At 32.6% G+C, this 27711-nt stretch overlaps 1 protein-coding gene across 1 annotated transcript in view; it reads left to right on the top strand.

The window, feature by feature from the left end:
* The window catches only part of MS3_00005493 (uncharacterized protein), a 58767-nt gene that overhangs the window by 490 nt on the left and 30566 nt on the right, over nucleotides 1–27711 (top strand). The window contains exons 3-8 of the mRNA XM_051213568.1: nucleotides 6–292; nucleotides 3217–3572; nucleotides 10041–10189; nucleotides 16361–16769; nucleotides 19248–19470; nucleotides 24491–24881. Of these exons, the coding sequence (XP_051069559.1) occupies nucleotides 6–292; nucleotides 3217–3572; nucleotides 10041–10189; nucleotides 16361–16769; nucleotides 19248–19470; nucleotides 24491–24881 (1815 nt within the window). The remainder of the gene's footprint in view (nucleotides 1–5; nucleotides 293–3216; nucleotides 3573–10040; nucleotides 10190–16360; nucleotides 16770–19247; nucleotides 19471–24490; nucleotides 24882–27711) is intronic.

Raw genomic sequence — 27711 nt, 5'->3', positions numbered from 1 at the left:
TTCAGTTCCAGCATAATCATCATTTCTATATCCGATGAGTTTTTCATTTATGATAAAATCACATGGCCGGAGGTTCAATATCATTCAAATGTGGATTTTAAAAACGGCTATTGCGACTCTGTCATTTACTCAGTTGTTCAATTAGGACCAGATTTATATGAAATATGTGGAAAATTTGATATAAACGTACGCTGTAGTATTATAATGAAGAAAGGTCTAGTATGGTTGTCTTTGTTTGAAGAGCATGTGTCTCTTGGATATATGAATAGCGGTATAACTTATGAGTATTCGGGTGAGTTAGCATCTAATTTGATTCGCAGTCCATCACAAATCCCACTGAATTTTATAGCTTATCAAATCCCACCTGTTCAGCTACATTCTAATTTCGTGAGTTTAAAACATCATCACAGTTTGTGAGAATACTCTTAACGTGTAAAAATATACTATCAAAAGGAACCTTAAGATTGTAGTTGTTCATCAAATAACTACATTCTGGTCATTAAATTTGATTATCAACATGGTTTAGACGAAATATCCATCTGTTTTTAATTCTTCTAAAGACAGGTTAAATAAGGGGTATTTTTATCAAGCCCATCAGGTGTACCATTTGGCTAGCACACGCAAGTAAGCATGAAACAAAAATCAACTAACTACGTGGATATGATCTTTAGAACTCAAAAAGTATACTTGGGTAAGGATACTGATTTTTACTTTCGACTGCCAGCAAGTACTGATTTAACTAACGAACTACCAATTGCACATAGTCCTTCGAAACGTAAAAGTTTATCAAAGCTCAGTAGTTAGAGGTTATCCATCAAACATATTTACTTTGGGTAGTTATTTTAAAGCAGTTTTATCAGTTTTTATCCCATTAAGACTCTTATCTCTTTTGATTTATACATATCAAAGCACCATCACGTTTTAGAGAAGTAAATTCTTCACAAATCATCACTTGTTGTGTTTGATAATTCTGTTCCAAAGAGCATGGTAGTTTAATGTACCGTTTACCAGATGTATAACTTTGAACTTTATGCACTGCTTTTAGTTTAATAAGGCAATGTTAATAAGGTCAGCCGATGAATAACTTGTTCACCATTCACTCAAATATTTTATCATTGCAAAGTTGGCCTAAAAGGTAAGGTATCAGAAAAGCTTATAAATTTCTAAGTGACCAAAGAGAACAATAATATGAAGGTACTGATTTGTTAATCAAACTAAAGAGTAAAAGTTTTAAGTCCCAAGGCACAAAGTACTGCATAGTGGATGCTGAAAATCCTAGTTTATATGGTCGTTAACTGATTAAAGTGGTACAACGGTACATGTCCCCCTCTGTTTTGAGTAATTATCTAATTGTTCATTTCTCCAACGCCAAAGTATCCTTTTGAGCTTATTCTGAAAAGCTGCTTTTAATTGTTGTAATATTCCCAGAATGCACTTTTGAGGACTCTTGATTGTTTTAATAAAAGTTTTACGAAAGTTTTAATTAGTATGTTGCAGTGGTCTGTGCATTTTTCAAGATATGAGAGACATTGTTGTCTTCAAGTTCATCGAAGTAATTTGTTTTATTGATCCCAAGATATTCGAAGTCTCTGTGCTGGTTTTATAACGTCAAACAAATATGGGTCTGGGCACACTTAAAGTTTAGGCAAAGTGCTCAGAGTATAACTAGCAAACTGGGGCTACAACACGTGCATTTAAATCAATGAGGGAAATCTGTTGAGTATGTTGCAAATGCATAAAGACGTAAAGGGTTATAAAACGTAAACCAAAAGCTTAACCATCAGCTTAGTCACGAACCAGTAGCACTTAAACATAAGAGGAAGGAGGTAAGCCAAATCTGTTCTCTACATCATGATATATCTGTCGATAAAGTTGTTGGACATTTGTTCAAACATTGTATTTCTTTGGTATTTATTTGTTTAGTCATGTAAATGCAAGGTTGGCGGTCAACGCTGGAAATCAACCAAAAAGGCATAACAGCAGTTAACAGTTTTGTTGCTGAGTTCTTTTAACATCAGTAATATATTTGTATATTATATCTGTAACAAAAAATCTCATGTCGCATCCAGTTAAGTAGATACCCCTAAAAAACGTCATTCGTCGGGTAGTGTGAAGCCTGCCTACCAAGCGTTTTATAACATTGGGAAACACTTATACAATTCATATCCTGGTCACATCACGTTAGTATTTGACGTGTTGATTAGATATCCTCTCACATTAATACCTAGTTATTTTAATCCTATTCATTTATTCATTCTTTCTAAAATTATTAAATTTAAAATAAATAACAATTTTCTTTGTTTGATTTAACACGTAACAGAAACTTTATTTTTCTAAAACAAAATGATTGAGATAATGAACATAAATGTGTAAAATATTAAACATGGTGATACTCATATACACACTCTATTGTTTCATTTCTTTTTATGTTATCATGTTTTGTTTTGAAACGTAAATAAATAAAACAGTAAATAGTCATAAAATTCTTGTAGATAAATCTATAAACACAAATTTAAAGAAACATGACACACATTACGGATGTGTATTATTCTACTGATTAACTTCCGAGATATTCTACTGAAGTTCATTAATTATTACATTAATAATAGTGATGGCAATAACAATAATAACAGTAATGATAATTTCATATACGAATGATAACAATAACCCGTATTTTGTTTTATAATAATAAAAGATATAATTTTATGAGTAAGTAATGGCAACGAAGACTAAATAACGGACATGAATAAGGTGAATTAACAATTTAGCACATCCTCTCTCTCTCTCTCTCTATATATATATATATATATATATATAATATACTGGCAAATGATGTTTTGAAATAATATTCAACAGTTCCGTAGTAGATGTGTTTATTCCGGTTAATTATTTGCATGTATTATTGAATTATATTACATTTATTAACTATTGAAGACAAGAAATAAATTATGTTGGTTAGTTTCTTTGAATTTTTTAGATTATTTGATCTGATTTTGGTTCATCTGACATACATTTTGAGAATGATAATTAAAAATAAAATACACATAAAAAGTTTTATTGTTATTCAGTTACCTTTGTTTGTGTGTTTGTTTATTATATGACCGCGCAAATTACCGTTCACTTACATGTTTAGAATTATTTTTCAAATAATTTTAATTGTTTTTTTCATTGTACTATATTTCAATCTCCCTTTTTTTGTTTGTTTGTTTGTTTTAGATGGTTATTTAACATTAGCCTACTTGTCTAATAGATATTTTCCTAGGTTAGAATTAAAAAAACTTAATTTACTATCGAATAGATTTATGAATATTAATGAAACTGCACATCATGCTTCAAATCATTTAAATGATAATTCTAATATATATGACAAAAATTATTGGTCTTTAAATGTAAATTCTATACGTTGGAATAAATTATTACAAACGAGTAAATTGAAAAATTCTCATTTTACTGAAGGTTATGAATTTATGTTTTATAAAATTTTATCATTACCTGGTAAAAGATATATTATTTTTCAAGAACCAGCAGTAGAAACTCAACTTAAGGAGAACCCATGGACATCTGAATATAAGGTAAGCTATTATTTATTATTATTATATTCCCTAAATCTATTGTTGCCATTCGTATTACGTAATCTGGCATTATAATCTTTCTTTTACGGCATCTTGGTTAACTGAATTCACATCTCACGGAACTAGTACTTTTTTTCATATATATACGATTGTACAGCTTGATAATAAATTCATTGAGAAGAGATCCCTTTGCTGAACTCCGTGTTTTAATTTTATTATTTATTATTTTAATAAAACTACTAAATTTTGCTATGTATTTAATGTATTTTGAAAAATACGTGTTTTACAATGGATAATGAATGTTTACGTTGTTATACTGTTCAAAAACGTAATATTAATTTGACTGTAGAATAAGCTCTTATTTATATGCAATTAGTTCCCTTTATGAATTTAAATAAAGGAAGAATAAATATTGATGCAGAATAGTATGAATTCATAATATTTCGAGGTTTATCGTCAGCTGCTTACAACCAAATATGTAATACAATTTTACATTGAGATAAGAAATTGTGTGAAACAATTGACATAAATGAATGTAAATGATTGGAATAACAAAGGTTTACAATAATAACTATATATATATATATATATATATATATATATATATATATATATATATATATATATATATATATATATATATGCAAGAACAGGTCAGAGGTTAATTGGTGTTAGAATCAAGGAAACAATTCAGGATGGGTGGTGTAATAGTTGACTGGAGTTCATAAATTATGTGATAATTTTAGAGGTAGTGAAGGATTCATGGAATTAGACAGTGATAAGACAGGTTACGTAATAATTGAATAGAATTTGAAAAGTTAACATAATTTAAGAGGATCAGTGGGTAGAAATGTGTGAATGAAAAGTTGGTTTAAGAATTCAGTAATGAGGTGAGGAATATAACACAAGATAAATATTTTAAAAATAAATAAATGAATAGAACAACACAAATAACCACAAAACAAAAAAACAAAAAAGTGGATTACCAGGGTAGTAATAAGTTTATTACTGTCTCTTTTTGAATACATAAATCCGGTTAAAGTTTTTTTATCAAGATCGCTTCAGCAAGATGGAGAGCAGTCCTACTTCTTTGTCTGCTGATAATTTTAAAAGTGTGTGGAATGTTGATGGTATGCCTAGTGTCAAGTAAATGCTGAGCTATTGCACTGTTGAGAGTCCTAGTCCCTCGCAGCCTCAAGTTCTTTGGAACATGCTGAGAAATGCGAAATGTACTTTTTCTCAGTTCTCCCAATGTATGTGCTATGGCACGTACATGTGAATTGATTTAGAATGGAGATTTACAGATTATATTTCAAAATTCTGAAGTCATGTTGTTCAGAGCTATAATATATCATAAGTCCTGATAAAATTTAATAAACCAAATATAATAGAACCAACAATAAACGCTGTTTTATATAATATAAACGGGAAGCAAACGTAAAAGAATTAAGTATTTAAAAAGTCAGTTAAATAGTTAACAGTATCAGATTGTCGAGATTATTAACTTCTTGATTGAGATCATGAACCGATTGATGTTAGACCACCACTGAAAACCTGGAAGCATTGGACAGCCGTTTCGTCCTATCGTGGGACTACTCAGTAGGGCACACCCACGATCCCAAAAACGGGATTCGAACCCAGGGCCTCCAGTCTCACGCGCGAACACTTAACCTCTAGACCACTGAGTTGGCCGGCATCCAATGGTGTTAATGTCTGACCTCATTCAATCTGCGAGGATGATGGGATGCCAATCACTAACATCCATCGACGTCTTGGACGATGGGCAGAATTTTTCGAAGGGCAGTTCAACTGGCCTGCTGCTCCGGGAGCATCGGTCAGACTGTCCTGCCCCCCATGGCAGGTGACGACTTATCCACCAAATGAGACGGAAGTCCGCAAGGAACTCCAACTCTTGAAGCGTTACAAACCACCTGGCCCAGATGACTTACCTCCGTCTCTTTTTAAAGATGGTGGCGACTTTTTGACTAAGGAATTGACGACGTTGTTTACAAAGGTTTGGGAACTAGAAAGTGTACCAACGTCATGGAATGAGTCGATAGTTGTCCCTATCTTTAAAAAGGGTTCACGTCGTTCCTGTAAAAACTATCGGGGGATAAGTCTACTTCCGATTGCGTCCAAGCTATTGGCTTCCGTCATACTTCGTAGGTTGTTCAAAACCCGAGAAAGATTGACTCGCGAAGAGCAGGCTGGGTTTCGTTCTGGTCGAGGATGTATTGATCATATCTTCACCCAACGCCAAATGTTAGAACACCGCCATACTTATCAAAGGCCAACAATCGTAGTGTTTCTTGACATCAGGGCTGCCTTCGATTCGTTGGACAGAACTGTTCTCTGGGATTGTCTATTGAAGAAGGGTGTGCCTGAGAAGTTTATTAACATCCTAAAAGCCCTATATACCAACACCTCAGGCAGAGTGAGGGCATACAACCACCTTTCTCCATTGTCCCATTCGAGCAGTGGGGTTAGGCAGGGTTGCCCAATCTCACCATTCCTCTTCAACTTTGCCATCGACGACATCCTAGAAACAGCTCTGATAGATGTAAGTAATGGTGGTGTGGATCTGTTGCCTGGAGAAAGACTTCTCGACCTTGAGTATGCGGACGATATTGTCTTACTGTGCGATAATGCCCAAGACATGCAATCCGCACTTAATCAGTTGGCAATCAGTGTCCGTAGGTATGGTATGTGCTTTGCACCTTCGAAGTGCAAAGTACTTCTACAAGACTGGCAGGATTCTAATCCTGTACTCACCCTGGATGATGAGCAGATAGACGTAGTTGAGAAGTTCGTGTATCTGGGTAGCTGCATAAGTGCTGGTGGTGGCGTGAGTGATGAGATCAATGCACGTATAGTGAAAGCCAGAGCGGCTTATGCCAATCTGGGCCACCTTTGGCGCCTTCGCGATGTTAGTCTGGCTGTAAAAGGTCGGATCTACAACGCGTCGGTGAGAGCAGTTTTGCTCTATGCTTGTGAAACCTGGCCTCTCCGAGTTGAGGACGTTAGACGACTCTCTGTGTTCGATCATCGTTGTCTCCGAAGGATTGCTGACATCCAGTGGCAACACCATGTCAGTAATGCAGAGGTTCGGCATCGTGTGTTTGGGCACAGAGACGATAAATCTATTGCTGTCATTATCTTAAAAAATTGACTTCGGTGGCTTGGACATGTTCTACGAATGTCGTCCCAGAGAATTCCACGTCGTGCATTATTTGCCGACTCTGGGACTGGTTGGAAAAAGCGGAGAGGTGATCAGTGTATGACATGGTGTCGTGGTATGAAAGAAAGCTGCAAAGGACTGGCTTCTGTCGGTCCTTCACGATTCCTTGGTTGGGGTCTGAGAGATGGTGCTACACAATGACTAGAGACGTTATCAGATATGGCTCAGAATAGAAGCCAGTGGCGATCCTGCAGTAACCTTCTTTTACTTTCTTCATAAAAAGTGGTTGTATCTTGCTTAAATGAAAGGTTTCTTCTGATTGTACCTTTCCGTTCCCTCATTACTACCACACTACCTTACACCAATCTCTTCGTTATTGTTCTCTTTTTCTTTTGCGCTCCTTAGTTTTTTTTCTATTTCTCTTCGAATTCTCATTGTTTTGTGTGGCGCATATATATTGGCGCTCTCTTGTACCAATATTCATGTGTGTTATAGATTATAGATAGATAGATCATTCAATCCACAGAATTACGTGACCATCTTCCATTGTACTGAGGTAGATACCTGTCCTAACCCGACACGGATTAGCTCTACTGATCACGGTGAAATGGACGAAGCGGCCATCCAGCTATTCCAGGTTTTCAATGGTGCTCTAGGATCAATCACTTCATGATCTTAATCAAAAACGTAAATGGTTAAATTAAAATGACTGTATTGTTATTAGTGAATTTATTGTCTAAATATATTTCGTCCGAAAAGCATATATAATGTAAATTAGGAATATGGATATATAATCTCAATGTAAAGCATAGAAGATCCCTCAATTAAAAATTGATTATAAATAATAACAAAATATATTATAATATAAAAGTATTAATCTATCGGTTGACCGATTGCATGTTTTGTCAAGGGAACCAGAAAATACATTAAGAACGCTATTCGATTATTAACTAGTATATATTATAATATTAAAAATGGATGTGAAAACATGCAATGTGGGTTAAAATCTGACATAGATTATAAAATTTTACTGGATTACAATTGGTTTGGATTTTCTTCAGATTCCCCTCAATCAAATCGGATCAAGTAAAGTTCAATATAACATCAAATCATCTTGTTTAGTGATCACATAAAATATATTTAACTTATCTATGGTTAAGTATAGATAAAGTAAAACTAGTTTACATTCGAAATGAAAAAATAAATATTTACTTACAAACTTTTTGTTTTTTCGTTAGTTTTTCGGGTATAAGGAATAAGGGAGGATGATAAAAAATAAACTAATCAATACTGAATAAACTTTTAGGAAATTTAAAATTTATTTTTATTTTCAAAAGAAAGTTACATATTAATTATTTTGTTTAAAGTTGTATATATTACTATTTTTAGTAACTTCAATTTGAAATAGGAAAATATTGTGTGGCAAATGATTGGTTAAACCAAACAATTTCTACTTATTTTATCAATTTATATGCCATAAACGACAGTAGTCATGAGGTTTTAGGGTTTTAAAATTCACGTGGTAACTGCTTAGTCTTGTGGAAACAAGCAATACAGTTGATTTGGACTGATCTAAATTGAGTTACCTACAACCATCCTCTTCATGATGGTACTGACTATAGATGTATATTTAAGAGTATCTGTATAAGCAGTCATATTGTCAGAACAGAAAAGAGGTCCTACTTTAGAGTTTTGTTCATAAAAGCTATCAGTCAAGGAAATATATTTGTAATATTTTTATTTAGTCTTCTATATTCATTCCTGCTTCAGCATGATAATGTGAGTTGTAACCAACTTCCAACTAAACTCATTCATCCAATGACTTTAATCTCATTTCGTAATAATAATTGTTTCTGAATGTTACAAGTTGTATGTAGTTGATGACAAGCTCATGAATGAAAATGTATTCATATTATTCTGTTTGAATTTTCGTTTTTTCCTCTTCATTTTGTACATATAATTTTGGAAAGTTATTAGAACTAAACGAAGTACTTAGCAACTTGAGTACTTTGGTTAAAATATGTACATAGCTATACAAACAGTGGTTGTTAAGAAACGGCTTAGCAAGGCGATAAGTACGGTTGTGAAGCAATAGGAATGAGTGAACTTTTTAGCTTCGTTAAGAAATATTGACGTTTAATTCAATTGGTAGTTGTGTTCTTACATTGCTACAGCAGTGTAGAGGTTTTGATTACTAATTTTATTGGTCTACTTATTTTTCTGTCGGTATACTTAACGTTATAATTAGTTATTATTACACTACTCTATAGGTTTTGAAAACTTTTTAGTACAAAACTGATTTCTGCTAACACTGCGTTCTTTGGAATAGAGGTTATTTCAGGCGATACACTGGTAATATTGTCTGAAAAAGCAACGAATGAGTTCAACATTAGACTGAAGTATTAACAGGGTATAATATCACCGCTAACATCCACTGGGTTTACAAATCTTCCCATACATTTCACAACTCTTTGTTTTAAAGTGCGTTATATTTTTATCACTGTTACAACAGTATAGTTTGATGTTTTATTGATATCATGAACCTATCAATGTTGGACTACCGTCGAAAACCTGAAAGCATTGGATGGTCGTTTCGTCCCTGTATGGAACTTCATCAGTGCCCATTCACGATCTCAAGCCCGAAGCTCGAACACACCTTTAAGGAGTTCCATAGAAGGAAGAAACGGCCGCCCAGTGCTTCAAGGTTCTCTGTGATGGTATGATATTGATCGGTTCATTATCTCAATACAGATTCAACAGTCTTCAAAACCCTAAACTGACAGTTTGGTTTAACAGAACATGATTTAAATTTACTTGTTTATACATTTTATTCTTCATACCAAGGGAATATAGTGCGAGTTATCGTAATTCTAAGAAAAAAACAATACATTTAACATCTATAGTTATGTTTCGCTTCCTCTTATTGCTTGTACTGATGGATTACATTTTGCGTTACATTCTTGTAATGATATGAAAATAGCTTTTTAGTTAAGTCTGTTTTAAATTTTTCACAATGAATCCAAGTCATATTTAAGTTTATTTAACCTTTAGTTAGTAGGATTTCACTTGTATAATAGAATCTTATGAGAGTAAACTATTTATTACTTACAAATACGTTACTCAATAAAATAATTACTTATCTAGTCACTCAAAGGAAATCTTGAGTTGCGAAATTGAAAGTTCTGTAAATTAGGAAAGATAATATTCTGATGTTAACAGTTTCTTCTACTCGGTAATAGACTGTACGAATCATATTGATGTGTTTTTTGTTTCCTCTTTCATTAAAATAGATTGTATATACACGTATAGCTCGCATTTGTACAGAAGATAAAGGGTTTCTTATGCCAAATGATGGAAGTAAACTGTTCACATCATTTTTTAAGACAAGGCTTGTATGTCAAGTTCGTACAAAAACAAAAAACTTAGATGGATCACCTAGGTAAGTCGACTATTGTTTTCAACATGCTTCTACCTTTAAAATAGGATGATAAATACTGCTTTGTAAACTGTTCTCTCACTTTCTGTTTGCTAATTTAAATTTAAATTAACGTGAGTAATTTCATGTGGTTTAGAGGATAAGTGATACGGTTCTCTAAGTGAAGCGTATTATACAAGTGAATACTTTAGAACTGTTTCACCAAGGAGCTTCTAAAATGAAGTACAGGTAGACTATGTGTTGTTAAAAAACACATGTAATCTAGCTTCATAAGTTATCAGGAAATAAGTACTCTATAAATATTTGACCTCTCTTGTGGTTGGTGAGTTTTAAATATATTCCTAGCTATATTGATAAAGTCATGCTTCCATCATTTTAAAAACAGGGGTTATTTACTAACGGTTTAAGTTAAACAGAAATTTAAAGGTAGCTTTGAAGTACATAATGTTATACTGAGTCATATAATTGGCTAATAATCAACAAACAACTAGTGTACAAATGAAGAGAAAAAGGCAGTTTAAGTATGATGAAATCGACAATAGTTATCAGGATAATATCAGGTTTAACGACATTTTTCCAAAGGTTTGAAAGTAAGTCAAATGCAGACTTAGGTAAGCTCTAATGAATAACGTGATTATCAAGCTCTTCAAGGTCATTATTCACTTGTTACTCTATTTGTGAGTTTGTTTGAGCTGTAAGCAAACATAATTTTTTAATATACCTTTCTACTCACTACTCATTTTCATCCTAAATTAGTTTAGTGAGTTAAGCGTTAGAATTATGTATTTCCAGATAGAGAATATGTCAGACCGGCTTTCTTTTCACTAGCATTCATCAGCAATGAATATCTGTAAAGTTGATTAGCATGGAGTTTGTGTAAATACTTTGCTCTGTAATGTGCATAAAAAGTTTTACTAGTCAGTTAAGTACGAGGTAGATTTTATCTGAAAGTATTATACGTTTACCAGAACTTTAAAACTATATTCACGTATCCATTCGCTTCATAAGCCAAGATTGTTAAACCAGTCTTAACATGATGATATATAATTTTACGTTCTAGTGGTAGATCTATTTTTAACCAGTCATACGCAACAACTGAATTTGTTTCTTGCATTATACCAGTTAAAAATATGGAAAATGCCGAAAATTTGATAATCATGAATGAACAGAACGGAGCATTGGTGAAATGGTGCCTATAATTAGTTCCTTTCTGATATAAACATTAGAAAAGCAGTATATAAAATGTATTCATATCCTTTGAGTTTAAAACTTTTATTGTCTCGTTATTCAATTAAACCACATTTTAAAGTAACTTGATCTGATGATGCATTTATTACATTTCTCATTATGATAATTAAATTCCTTTAAAAAAACTTGACTATGGGAACCTCAGCTTGGAAAAGTTTGATATAAATCATTGTTAATAATTACGAAAAAAATACTTTTTTAGCCAGAATAATTTCATTTATTGCTGATAAACTATAGAAAAATTATCAAGTACATAAAAGTTTCTAATAAATTTCGTTTTTTTTATTACACAGAAGCGGTCACATCGTAGACAGAAAGAATACTTGAATTCATGAGTCAAATAAAGCTAGACCACTAGGGTAAACCTGAAAGCACTAGATGGCCATTTCATCCTAGTATGGGACACCTCAGAAGTGCACATCCACGACCTCACCTCGCGAGATTCGAACCCATGACCTATCAGTCTTCCAGGTTTTCCATGGTGATCTAACTTCACTTATTAAATTATTATCATCTCTACAAAACCCCCTATCTGAAAAAATAAGACATTGGATTAATTTTAATATGAAATCAATTGAATATGGTACATTATAAAATGAAATTTTATTTTAGGAGAAATAAATGTACATGAGAATATTAGGCGAGACTTTAATATATGGACGACCTTTGAACGAATCTTCAGTGAACTTGAGAAATATTAGCCGATCAGCAAGCAGTCAGTATAAAGCAAAAATATGTTATACAAAACCAAAGAAATAAAGTGGATAAATTACTTATGCGTGGTTCAAAAACTTGTCAAGATTAGAAAGAGGTTCAGAAGTTCTAAAATCGTAATGGATACAGTAAAGGAAATAGTCGGCCTCTGGAGCCATGATAAAGTCTCAAAAACTCTTTCAGACTCAACCACATAGCTTCAATATTGTTTATGTACACTCCGATTGTTAAGAACACAAAATTCCACTTGTGGATAACTACACGATGCACATGATCAAGCCTATGTAGGAGTCTGTACGCTCTCCAATCATCCGTATATATTGTAGCATCTGGCTGCAGTCAGTGTTACTGGTGCTTTTATTATCCAGTTCGCAATAATTTTCAAAATTTGCCTTAGTTAGGAATTGTATATAGAGTTTTCATCACGAACTGACATCAGCTATAATGCCAGAATGGATGAAAGACTTTCGCGCCAAAATCAGAGATCTGTTATCTTATACCTGATTGATTCGTCCACAAATTATAGTCTCGCCGTTCTATTTGTTATAACCGCTCGATTATCACGTTTTGTACAAAATTCCCTGTGAACCGATCGTGCGTTAGCATTAAACACTGAAGTTGGCGCCGTAACCTTGAAATCTGTAAAACGCCTTTGAATGGCTCGTCCATAAATCAGAGTCTCGCCGAATATTATTACTAAAACATTTACCGATAAATTCAATAAAACTGTAAGAAGTCGACATTTTTCTATATTATTATTATTATTATTATTATTATTATTATTATCATTATTAATATGCATTTATATATGGAAACTAATGAAAAGGTAACAATAAACCTAATCTACTGACTTTTTTTTTCTTTTTGTAAACTGATTTATTAAAAAAGCATAATTTATTACAAATTGACTTCATTATTATTCATTTATTATTATTATTTGTTAATTAACTTTAATCTCCCTTAAGACTATTGATTTATTTATTCATTTAAGTAATATTATGGTAATAAATAATAATTATGGAAATAAATGAATTTTCTACTATCAAGTGAAATTATTTTAAACTTATATGACATAACTGTTTAGTATTATCAAAATGGGTTTTGTGGAGATTTTTAGAAATTTCACTGGTTGAATTCATGAGTCTAAAAATCTTCACAAAACCACTTTTGATAATAATCAACTGCTCACTAGTGACTGACTTCAGGAGATACTCCTGGAGTTCTAGTGAGAAGTCGTTACCAGTGGAGTTCAACCAGGTCTGCTGTGAGATAGAAACTCACTGTGGTGCAACTTCGTGGATAACTGTTCAGATCTTGAATTGAAAATTATAATTTTATTTATTAATTTCTGTAAGTTGATAGTGTTAGGATATCCGGAAAAATATACCAATAATTATCATGTTAAGTCTTGGACTTTAAATGGACATTCCCTATTGGTCAATATTTGTTTCACTTGTTAAATATTGTACAAATGTTGTTTTCTGTTTTATGGTACAATGTGGTTTGTTTGGTTGGTATATAAACAGAGTGTGTTTGAAATATAATGATTCATATCTCAGAGGCTGAGACTTGCGTTCTGGACTCAACTGGCTGAACTAGACAGGGAAGCGGGATCAATCAGAGCCCTAGGCCGTTCTTACGTGTTTGCGCGTCTTTGGTCCGATCGATAATTCGCTACCCTCTAATCTGCAGCATCACAGCCATAACAGATAGTAATTTTAATGTTAAGTTCTTATAAATGATTTGATTTTTGTTAGCACAAGAGATTTTTAAGATAATTAGCATTACTAACTGGTTTTGGCCAAATGTACACTAAGACTTTGCAATAAATTGAAACATATAGCCTATGGAACCCATAGAGAACGTATTACTTTGTATCCTTCTTATAACGTTTACCCTAACTATGAAGTAAGTGAACGATAACTGATAATCCAGATAGAATGGATGGGGTGAGGCTAGAAATGGGATCCAGAAAGTTCAGCTCATTCTATTCAGGACTCATCGACTGTGTGTACGGTGTTCTGGTACCAATGGGAGGATAAATACTGCAATGTAGGTCCACTCATCTGAATAGTCAGAAAAAAGAAAAATCAGAGTTCTTGATCTTATTATTATTACACAAAATTTACGTCAAAATGTTTGTGTGGAAACAATTCTTACAGGATAACAAAAAACTGATCATAATTCAATAAGCATCTAAATAACGGGGTAATTCATATTATTTGCAATAATTATGGGAAAATTATTGTTTGTTTAAAAAAGAACAATATGCTCCCACAAAATAAATTCAGTTTAATAAGTAAATACTTAGATGGTTTCAGTTAACATAGCAACATATTTATGATATTAGTTGTAGCAATATATTTCTCTTCAGCTCTTAGGATCAAAGAAATCTACTGGATAACATTTCGTATCACCGTGACGTGGCTCTAGGGAAAATTGACAGAATGTGTAGTGTCCGTTATAAAACATATATTCTTTAGTTTTACTATTTAGATGAGTCTGCTTCATGTTTGAAACATTTCTACTAGAGGTACAAATTCCTTGTTATTTTCACTTATGTTCTTTCTTTTCTTTTTTGTCTTTGATTTTGGTAATGTACGATTCGTCAAGACGATTCCAAGAATTTGTTTGACTGTTAACTAGTAATGTTGTTAATATTTTCATTTGCTTGTTCTCAATCTTATTTATTATTATCTCACTGCAGTGAATGATAATTTGGCTAATCAGATTATGAAATTTCGTTTTCAATGGCGGTCTAACATCAATTGGTTCATGATCTCACTCAGAAACTTAATAATCTCCACAACCCCATACCGATAATTACCATGTGCTCACTAGTGACCAGCTTCGCCAGGAAATTCTTGGAGTTCTAGTGAGAAGCCATGACTAGTGGAACCAAACTGTGTCGGGTAGAGACAGGTATCTACCTCAGTACAATGGAAGATTGGTTGAGGTTAGACATTAACACCATTGGATGCCGGCCAACTCAGCGGTCTAGAGGTTAAGCGTTCGCGCGTGAGTCTGAAGGCCCTTGGCTCAAATCTCGTAAGTGGGATCGTGGATGTGCACTACTGAGTAGTCCCACGATAGGACGAAACGGCTGTCCAATGCTTCCAGGTTTTCAGTGGTGGTCTAACATCAATCGGTTCATGATCTCAATCAAGAACTTAATAATCTCTACAACCCTACACTGATATATAGTTTGTGATGGTTTGTATTTATATTTACTATTGTTTATTTATTATAAAGTACTCGACCTATCAATCCTTAATACATGAATATATCAGCTATATTAATCGGTAATATTAAAAATAATAACCACATTTGATTTGATCAAATAATTCAAAGGATATTATTAAGTAGGCTAAACTTACATTTACATTAGTTAATCTATATGCTCACAGTTTAAATTTTTAAGTGTCTTGTGTTTTTTTATAGAAAAAAATTACCGGCTATTTAAATCTCTTTTAACTCGAGTTTAAGAATAATAGTTTTAGCGGTGAGACTATAATTTTTGGACGATCTTCGAACAACGCTGTACTGACCTTGAGAGTGCATATCTATTTATTAGTGCTAAATGAGGGTTATAAAGCGGTTTGAAGAATAAGGAGTATTATTCGCAGTTGATAGTTGGGGTTAGGAGTTAGATTTACAGTTTTTCATCACGAACTAAAATCAGCTAAATTTCCAAGACTTTATTTGGTCAAATGGGTAAGTGAATTTCGTGCCAAAATCCAAGACCTGATTAGTTCATCCATAAATTATAGTATCGCCGTGATTTTGACCATTTTTCAATATACCCAATTTATAAATGATAAACATTTTAATAGATACATAAGTTCAATAGTTGAAATCATGAGTCGATTAAAGCTAGACCACCATGGAAAACCTGATTCAGTGGTCTAATGGTTAAGCGCTCACGCGCGAGACTGATAGGTCCTGGGTTTGAATCTCACAGGGGGGCATGGTCGTAGATGTGCTATACTAAGGAATCCCATAATAGTACGAAATGGCCGTCTAGTGCTTCCAGGTTTTCCATGGTGGTCTAGCTTCAATTAACTCATGATTTCAACTATTGAAATTTCTAAAAATCTCCACAAAATCCCTTCAGATAAGTCATTAACATACTAATTGATTTATAAAAAAAGTTTTACTTTTTTGTATTTATTTGTGCTTAACCTGCTTTTGTTTTTATTTTTTTTTAAATAGTATCTCATCTACAAATCGTGATTTCAATTATCTTGTTGCATTATCAACAAGTTATATACCAGAAATTAAAAATGATTTACTTATTTATGGTTTATTCTCAGCTCGTGATCCTCAATTAAATAATGAATTACCATTAAAATTAACAAATAATCTAGTAACATCTGGACCATTGGCATTATGTATTTATAAACTTTCTAATGTGGATAAAATCATTGAATCTAGTGATTTAATGTTACGTTTACCAACATTTTCACCATCATATCATAAAGAACAAATAAATATAATTTATGAAAATTATTCAAAATTCAATGATGAACGTGATTTGTTTACATATGGTAGGCATAGATTTTCAAATGGTTTCAAACGAATAAATCGTGATAAATATTCATATTTAACAAATTTTACAAAGGTATTTGAAAATTTCATAATAACAAATATATAGTTTGAATGTAATGATATTATTCCTTATAATCATTCATGGTTTAGCTTTCGTAACCTTCTATGACATGAAAATATAAATATATAAAAGGGTTTATTAAATAAAGATCACAAATGAATTAAAGTACTAGACATAAATAATTTTTATTTTTCTGTAAAGTAACACACTAAGTTGTGTGAGATTTCAGTTTGATATTATTGTCTGCAGTATCGTATTGAATGTCATTTCAATGTTATTCGTGATCCTAATGTTGTAATTCGTCCAAATATTTGGTAAAATGAATATATTTCAATAGGTTTACTAATGATTGACTGACTTTAGTGCTAGTTTTTGGGATAATCTATCATTTTTGTGGTGGCTGTGTTTATTTCCCTACAAAAAACCCTGTCTTATATTGTCAACACACCTTGATAGAAGCGACGATATGTGATGTTTAGTTAGGTTAGTGATATTAAAGAAATTACAAGAAACTGTTGCACGAACGAGTTACTCAACCAGGGGAATTCTACAATTTTAATGTAATACTGAATGACTAGTTTGCATTATCTTAAAGTAGCACCTTTACTTATAAACAATGAGAGCATCATTTTAATATAAATGGAAACTGTCGAAAATGGTAACATGTTGAGCTAAACATACCTCTATTAATGTCTATGTGAATACATGAAATTTGTGCGTTTCTGTGCACAGACTGGTGTACTATTGTACTTCGTTTAGTATTTGCATAGAAAGTTATTAGATAGATTATTTTCATAGATAAACACCATTTAAAACAACTTTTAGTAGATAAATAAAACGTTATATTTTTATTATCACATTGAGTAGAAAAATCAGATTTTCTGACGTTTCGTGTTTCAGTGTAAGCGACTTCTTCAGAGAATAAATAACCAAATCAAATTTAATCCAAGTTTAAATAGTAAAAATGAACAACGCAAGAATATTATGTGCGATCAATGAAAAATCAGGTCTGAACAAGTCAATGTCATGTCACTTCGGTCAGGGTGATTTATAAGCGACATGTATGTAACTTTGTGTGTGTGTGTGTGTGCAAGGTCAGAGACAAAAAATGTGACCTTTGTGGTGCGAAAAGAAAAAGTTTGATTCGCATGTAAGATAATAATATAGAATGTGAATAATATCAGACATGGTAGGTTGGATGGATAGTCCAAGTCGGCTGTATAATGAGGCCTTCTTTTCTATTGAGAGTAGTATTATTAAGCATTATATGGAACGCTTCAGGTACTATTCTTTCTTTGTAGTTGGAAAAACCTTTTAGTAATATTTTGATGTTTTTAAAATCGATTTTGTGGTTTTTAAAAATGGCGTGAACTGCTATTACTTTGTTCCTTTTAAACTTGGATTAATTTTAATTTGGTTATTTATTCTCTGAAGATGTGACTCACATTAAGTCACGAAACGTTAGAAAATCTAATTTTTCTATTCATTGAGATATCATAAATAGATCATTTTTATTCATAACAACCTACCCAATTCTCAATTTATTCGAAATTATCAAGTCAAACCTTAGTAATGATACCTACAACTTTTAGTAGAGTTTAACTCTCAAGCTATTGGTAATGTGAATATAATTGTGAAAATACAGGTGTATTCATCACCGGCAATCCATGCTTAGAATTTAATAACAATGTATTATTAATTAATTTTTAGTATCTAAGACATTAAATTATTTATATGATTTTAAACACTAAAAGCATCAAAATAATAATGACAGTTTTGAAAATAGACAGTAAGTGATATAGGTAGGGTACTTTTAGTTTAGTTGATCAATATTAATTTTGATTTATTTTAATAAAAGTACATCATGTAATATATATATATTTATTATAGTAAATAATATATGCTAAATATTGATTTAGAACAGCACATATAAGCGAACAATTGTTTTCAATTAGATGGTCATCAGGCTTGACTCCAATATACATGAATATTTATACGAAAATGTTAAACGAATGAAGGTAATTTAAGTCAATAATCATGATGAACTAGAATAAGTCACCATATATAATAAGTAAAAATACAAGTTGGTAGTAGGAAGAAAGGTTTACTATGATCAGTACACCTTTCTTCCTACTATCAACATGTATTTTTACTTATTATGTATGGTGACTTATTCTAGTTCACTGTGATTATTGACTTAAATTACCTTCATTGGTTTAACATTTTCGTATAAATATTCATGTATATTGGAGTCAAGCCTGATGACCATCTAATTGAAAATAATTGTTCGCTTATATGTGTTGTTCTTTTTTTCACAATGAGAATGTTTAATACTGATTTATCCGAATTGATTTATCCGAAGATTACTCATTTATTGAATAGTAAGTTACTTTGTTATTCCATAAGGAGAAGAGATAAAAATACATAAAATATTTTTTTAAAATTATACAATCGATTTTTCTTTCTTTAATTTTATATACTTAATTTTAGTGTCCAGGTTCAACTACATCAAATAAACGTTTAGCATTAGAAGCATCATTATTAATTGATTCAGTTTATCCAGAAAAATTAGATATTTTTGGTATGATTGAAGCACATTCACAAATTACTGGATTTATTATTGATCCACGTCATGTTTCTAAAATTTATCAAGATAAAACACAACCTGGACAAATAAAACATATACGTTATACAATTTTTTATGTTGGAACAAGTAAGTTATTGTTTTTTGTAAATTTATTTATATTCTGAAAATAATAATTACAGAATTCCCACCAGTTTACAGGCATGATCAGTTTGATATAAAGAGGAACATTAGATGTACAGAACAGACATGTGATAGAAGAAAGTTTTAAGTATACTAGTTCAGTAATTGTTTAGGTAGTACATGTATTACAGTGATCCAATGCATCAGCCGGGAACTTTTAATTTTTCTTAAATGGACAGCCTGTTGATTTATGAACGGTGTAATTAGCTTACTCCCACCCTTTCTCTTTCTCCTGGTGATCGACTGGATCATGAACACGTCAACATCTGAAGGGGAACGCGGTATACAGTGGACATCTAGGATGAAGCTGGTCGATCTAGACTTCGCAGACGATCTGATCCTCCTATCACAAACGCAACAACAAATGCAGGAGAAAACAATCAATGTAGCAGCAGCCTCAGCAGCAGTAGGTCTCAATATACACAAAGGGAAAAGCAAGATTCTCCGATACAACACAGCATGCACCAATCCAATCACAATTGACGGAGACGATTTAGAAGAAGTAAAAACCTTTACATATTTGGGTAGCATCATTGATGAACAGGGTGGATCTGATGCAGATGTGAAAGCGCGGATCGGCAAAGCAAGGGCAGCATATTTACAATTGAAGAACATCTGGAAATCAAAACAGCTGTCAACCAACACGAAGGTCAGGATTTTCAATACAAATATCAAGACAGTTCTACTGTATGGGGCGGAAACCTGGAGAACTACGAAAGCCATCATCCAGAAGATACAGGTGTTTATTAACAGTTGTCTACGCAAAATACTTCGGATCCGTTGGCCGGACACTATTAGCAACAGCCTACTGTGGGAGAGAACAAACCAGATCCCAGCGGAGGAAGAAATCAGGAAGAAGCGCTGGAAGTGGATAGGACACACATTGAGGAAAGCACTCAACTGCGTCACGAGACAAGCCCTCACATAGAATCCTGAAGGTCAAAGGAAAAGAGGAAGACCAAAGAACACATTACGCCGAGAAATGGAGACAGACATGAGAAGAACGAACAACAATTGGATCAAACTAGAAAGGAAGGCCAATGACAGAGTGGGATAGAGAATGCTGGTTGGCGGCCTATGCTCCATTGAGAGTAACAAGTGTAAGTAAATAAGTAATAATTAGGGTTATTTCGTGTGCCAGATCGAATTAATGATAATTATCTACAACTAGAGAAATTAAAAGGAAAACAGAGAGCACGGAACAACAAAGCAGTAATTACCAAAATATGTCAATCAGGTCTACCGAAATGCGTGTGTCATGTGACACAGTGATATACTGTTGGTGTTATTCAAATTAGTTAAACTTTCTGGGGACGGTGTTAACATAAAGTGACAGCAAGTAGTAAATGATCTCAACAAATAATATTAAACTAACAGTTAAATTAATGTGCTGTTTTGTATGTTATTTTAAGAATGTTTTTTTGGAGTGAGTTATCGGTTTGTAATATTATGTAATGAGGTTAAATCTTATACAAATTCTGTTGTTAAAACAATGAATGGGAAGATTATCATTTGATAAGGACAACATATAACTTTGTTTAATTGATAAACGTTTGCAAGTTTAAATTATTTTTATAAGCATTCGAATGAACTGATATTCAAGGAAATACAAGAGTCCAAGAAACGTGTCATTAACATAAGATACCTCTTTAAAAACTAATATCGAACAAAAAATTGTAGTCCGAAATACTAACCAATATAGAATGATAGATTTTGTTAGCTAGTCATTCACTTATACAGTCGTGACCTGATTGTATGGTCTACTTATTGACTAACATGCTTTATCCGATTGATTCTGATTTCAAAAGACTTGTATCTCACTTTTATATGGTAGAGAGCAGTCAGTCAGTCAGCTACAACGTAGGACCAGGCATATATATGCATCGGTCCAAGTTGCCATACCTCATTAACACAACAAGATGAACACCGGATTCATAAAAGTAGTTAATTCAAAGGTGGTAATATATAAAAGCAAGATTGCATATGAGGATATAGTACAGGAAGAAAGAATTAATTCGTAGAAAAAAAGATATGAAGCGATTTTAATCTCTTAGTTTAAGGGAAGATAGAGAGTGTATACACCGACGCTATTATGATCGATTCTGAGCCATGTCACCAAGAGTCTCCAACCATTGGTTACGATAGTCACGCGGACCCGAACCCAGTAATCGGCATCTACCAACATGACTCAGACAAGAAGGTAGTGACTTTAAGCACTGATGCCACGTTTTGGTTTGGCCGCCACTAGAGAGAGAGAGAGAACAAAATCCGTTTGAATAAAATTAAGTTATATTTCGTCTATAATATGATAACAGTTTGCCACAATCAAACGATGCAGTGTATCAAATTTGGTTTGACAGACTGAAAAATAATTAATAAAAGAATTTAGCAAAGTTTATCATATAAGCTCTACATTAAAGCATACTGTCCCAATGGAGATTTATTGACTAATAATAAAGCTTGTAAGAAATTTTTATTGAATCTGAGTTTATTATGCTTTAATTTGTTTTTAAAAAGTCTATGTTTATCATTCTAAATGATCCACATCATTGTGTCTAGTTACATCGAGATATATTTGTAGTAGAATATCTGAACAGCATTCTTCGTAGTCAGGTAAATGTTAGTCTATTATATAAGGCGGATGTTTGTTTACTCGCAAGACATAAATTTAATTGCATTCTGGCGAGGTAGTCGGAACCCACATTACCAAAAAGAATTTCTGCGTATAAAAAGTGTAATTTATTTACTCTCATTAATTTGGAAATCAATTCAACATATACGTTTCTTTAATATTTACAATTTCCAAACGATCAGCAATCTGTTGCTTGTTTCTCTACTATTATTAGCCTTCTTATTTCTATTCTCTAGCAACTGTTAAGGTTATACAGTTTTGTATAAACAGCTCTCGTTAATGATTATATATTAAAGATTCCCATTGTGAAAATTAGAATAACACATATAAGCGAACAATTATTTTCAATTAGATCGTCATCAAGCTTTACTCTAATATACATGAATATTGATACGAAAATTTTAAACCAATGAAGGTAATTTAAGTCAATAATCACAGTGAAATAGAATAAGTCACCACATATAATAAGTAAAAGTACAAGTTGATAGTAGGAAGAAAGGTGTACTGATCATAGTAAGAATAATAAAATACGATAACAAAAGTATATCAATAGCTTCAGCTATATGTACGAGACGGGAACGAACTCCATTGGGATATGATGGAGTTATATGATAGATCACTCGAAATGCTTCTGATTTATCTACAGTATGACCGCTATCCATAAGATGTGCCAAGACAGAAGTGTGTATTGTTTTTATCTAGCCCTTTATGAACCAAGCTAGTAGATGTTCACTCATTCGTTGGTTAAGTTGCCTGGTAGTACACCCGATATGGCTACCTCCACAGGAGCAGCTGAATTTGTAAATGCACATTGAGGAGGCTAACTTGGCCGTAGGAATTTGTACATATAACCCCAATTCATGTGTAGAGAAGAAATTTCTAACCCTCCTATCTCTTCCGTGGCCAGTTATAACTTAACAAGCGGTAAATTTATTTTTGTTATCATTAATCTTATTTTCCCATCCGGTATTTGTTTGTAATTTTTCGCCTCATTCCGTTTGTATTCCTCACTATCTAATTATTTACTCACTTCTTATTACGTAGTGGTTTTAGTGTTTCGTGATGACTATTCTAAGTCTATCTACCAACATTTAACCTTCTATTTCCAATATTTAACTACTGACATGACTTTTTATTATTCTTACTATGATCAGTACACCTGTCTTCCTACTATCAACATGTATTTTTACGTCGAGACTCTAATTTATGGATGACCTTTGGACGAATCTTCAGTGAACTTGAGAAATATTAGCCAATCAGCAAACAATCAGTATAGAGTAAAAATATGTTATACAAAACCATGGAAATAAAGTGGATACACTCCCTATGCGTGGTTCAAAAACTTGTCAAGGTTAGAAAGAGGTTCAGAGGTTCTAAAATCGTAATGTATGCAGTAGAGGAAATCATCCATATGTCCACAGAATAGTCGGCCTCTCGAGTCATGATATAGTCTCAAAAACTACTTCAGCCTCAAACACATAGCTTCAATATTGTTTATGTACACTCCGGTTGTTGAGTGCACAAAATGCTACTTGTAGATAACGACACGATGCACATAATCAAGCCTATGTAGGAATCTGTACGCTCTCCAATCATCCTTATATATTGCAGTACCTGGTTGCAGTCAGTGTTACTGGTGCTTTTATTATCCAGTTCACAATGATTGTCGTAATTTACCCCAGTTGGGAATTGTATATGGGGTTCTCATCACGAACCGACATCAGCTATAATGCCAGAAATTTATTTAGCCAAATGGATGAAAGACTTTCACGCCAAAATCAGAGATCTGTTATCTTATACCTGATTGATTCGTCCACAAATTATAGTCTCACCGTTTTATTTGTTATGGCCACTCAATTATCACGTTTTGTACAAAATTTCCTGTGAACCGATCGTACGTTAGCATTAGGCACTGAAGTTGGCGCCGTAACCTTAAAATCTCTAAAACGCCTCTGATTGGCTCGTCCATAAATTAGAGTCTCGCCACATTTTCACATAAATATTCATGTATATTAGAGTCAAGCCTGATGATGATCTAATTGAAAACGATTGTTCACTTACATGTATTATTCTAATGATTATATAACCTTTCAATTCTATAACAATTTGTTTCAACTTATTAAATAAAATCTTTAATCTCCAGCATTGTTTGATTTGTTCTCATCATTAAATTAATCCTTTGAAGATTTAGTATTAGTTTCCTAGATAACTATATCAGTTTCAATCTCTTTACTTAACTCAATATCAGTTTTATATATATATATATATAGTTTTGATGAACTAATTAAAAAAAGATTTTTTTCTGAAAAAAAACAAAAAAAATACTTTATTTAGATAATGGTGATGTTTACAAAATGTTATTATTCAATGAAATAGAAGATCATTTCTCTGAATTATTTCCATTTCAATTAAATCCATATAAAAACAATATTAATTTAACTAAACCAATTTCAATTGATGATTATAATAGATCCGAATCAATGATCTCAATGATAACTTCTGGTCATATTTATATTATAAAACAATTATTTCTATCAAAAAACCATCATAAAATAACAAATTTATTATTACTTCATAAATCTTATTTCAATAAAACTATACAAATAAGATCAAGTAATGAGGCATTTAATTATTCTACAATGGATATATTTTCTTTATTAATATTTACACATGATACAATAATACAAATTGAATTAACGCAATGTGATAAAGTTCAAACGTGTAGGTAAGTGTTTTAATTGAACAAATTGTATATAAATTTGCTTTCTGTTTTGTTCGTTTAAAGATTCTCATCAATATTAAATGACTAATATTTGAACGAAGTATATTCTTTTCGATAAATTCTCTTCAAGTTCTACAGTTCATATATATCCAAATTAATAATTCGAAAAATGGTCAGGTTAAGGGCAAAGTATATGGTCAGTAATTTTTTTTGCCAAAGCTTATCAGACTTAAAGTCCTTCAAATGAATGAAGCAGTAGCCATCCGGACAAAGAAACCGGAACTATGCCTACAAAAGTAATATCTTCAACTACTCATCCTCCCCTGGCCAACATCAAGGACAATTAATCAATAGTAATCTTAGTGTTAGGTCCCGATAAACATAATGAATGGTAACTTTAGGATCCTTTTATGGATCAATACTAAACGTATATTTTTATCGTATAATTGTTAAATAACTAAACTATTCATATGCATATTCCTCTTATTATAAACTTTATTTTGACCTATGAACCATTATTATACGTTTCACTATTCTTGAATTATACCCTGCCTCCCACATTCACAGCCACATTTGACCGGATTTTATACAAACGTTATTTTCTATTTTATGCTACGTTGTGGTCTGTTTGATTGATATATAAACTCAGTATGTTTGAAATATAAGAATTCATATTGCAGAGACTGAGATTGGTGTTCTGGACTTAACTGGCTGGGCTAGGCGGAAAGCAGGACCAATCAGGACTCTAGGTTGCTCGCACGTGTTTCACGCGTCCTTGGTCCGATAGATAATTCGCTGCTTCTGATTTGCGGCTTTGGGCCATAGCACTTAGTTATTGAGTGACCCAATTTGACTTCGACCTTTCGTAGTCAATTGCAATTGTCAGAAGGGGTTTTGTGCAGATTTTCAGAAATTTCAACAGTTGGAAAAAAATGAGTCAACTGAAGCTAGATCACCAAGGAGAACCTGGAAGCACTGGACGGCCATTTCGCCCTATTATGAGACCCCTCAGCATCGCGCATCCACGGCCATGCCTCTCATGAGATTCGAACCCAGGACCTATGGGTCGCGCGCGCGAACGCTTAACCATTAGACCACTGAGCCGACATCCAACGGTGTTAATGTTTAGCTTCAACCAATCCACGAAGTTGCGCCACCGTATACCATAGTCTTCAGTGAGTTGATATCTCACAACAGACCTGGTTGAACTTCATTGGTAACGGCTTCTCACTAGAACTCCAGGAAATGCCTCTTGAAGTCAGTCACCACTTAGCAGTTGATTACTATCAGAATGGGTTTTGTGGAGATTTTTGCAAAGTTCAATAGTTGAAATCATGATTCAATTGAAGCTAGACAATCATGGAAAACCTGGAAACACGAGACTGATAGGTACTGGGTTCGAATCTCACGAGGCAGAGATTGTGGGTGCGCACTGTTGAAGAGTCCCATAATAGGACGAAACGGCCGTCCAGTGCTTCCAGGTTTTCCATGGTTGTCTAGCTTCAATTGACTCATGATTTCAACTATTGAAATTGTAATTGTCTCTTTTATCTTTATACACAAATCTTTGTATTATTATTATTACTATTATTATTATTATTATTATTATTATTATTATTATTATTATTGGTTAAACATCATTATTAATCTCCCCAATACATGATTCGTTCACTTCGCATTTATCCCTCCTTATTACGTCTTACTAATTTTTCACACAATATAGCCTTCCAGTAAACATTTGACCGAATTGTAATTGCACTATTATTTCTCTCTCACCCTATTTGACTCATATTTATTCTGATCGTGGATCTTAAATTTCACTTAACATATACGCCGATTCAAGTTAACATTCTATGTGAATCATATCAACGTCAACAATTTTATTGTATTTTGTTTAACAATCCTAAATTCACATACTTTAAACCATGTGCTTTACCCTTAACCTGGCCATTTCTCGGATTATTAATTTGGATATATAATCGTAGAACCTGAAGAGAATTTATCGAAAAGAATATTCGTCGTTCAAATATTAGTCTTTTTTGTTGTTGTAAATTTAACAGGGAGACGATAATTTAAAGATGAACTAATCAAGTATAAGATAATAGGTTTTGGATTTTGGCACATTTTAGCTAATATCGATTTCTAATCTTAACCGTCAACTGTAAATCATAATTTTAATTCTTTACATTGGTTTAGAACCCTCATTTAGTTCTAGTGATTAGGTGGATGGTCTCAAGGTCACTTTAGTGTCGCTTAAAGGTTGTCCATAAATTATAGTCCCACTAATTTGGCTGTTAAAAAGAACTATGTAGATGATAGTGGAGACAGATTTTTGTTTTTATTTTGATATGATTGACTTATATTGAGAATTTAAATGATATGACTTTTATTCGAGATTTCGAATGGTGTCATTAATAACTTTTCATCGATCGGTGCCAATTATTCCTTTTGTATTAGAGATTCTCGCTATAGTTGATAGTATCTACATTTGTTTGTTTGCTATATTGTCAACTTCATCTGTCTCTGTCTAGGGTGTTAGAATTTAGACAGATAGAAATCCGTTTTACTTTCCAAGCTAATTAAAACTGAATGCTCAAACTATAAATGATGAAAAAAAATCCTCACTGTTTCAAGAATGATATTTGTAAAAAATATGAGTGAAAACATATACGTAGACTTGGTGGAATCAGGTAATAATTTCTCTGTAGGTCTTCAATCTCTTAAGTAAGACATACAAAATTCAACTTTTTCCATATAACTATTAAACAGTGACCATGAAACTTAACAGATCAGTGAAATAAAGCTCTTATCTTGAACAGTAATATTTCAATTT

This window comes from Schistosoma haematobium, chromosome 3, assembly GCF_000699445.3.
Source record: "Schistosoma haematobium chromosome 3, whole genome shotgun sequence".
Classification (NCBI taxonomy): Eukaryota; Metazoa; Platyhelminthes; class Trematoda; order Strigeidida; family Schistosomatidae; genus Schistosoma; species Schistosoma haematobium.
The sequence above is the reverse complement of the archived record's forward strand: the minus strand, read 5'-3'. Positions and strand labels throughout refer to the sequence as shown.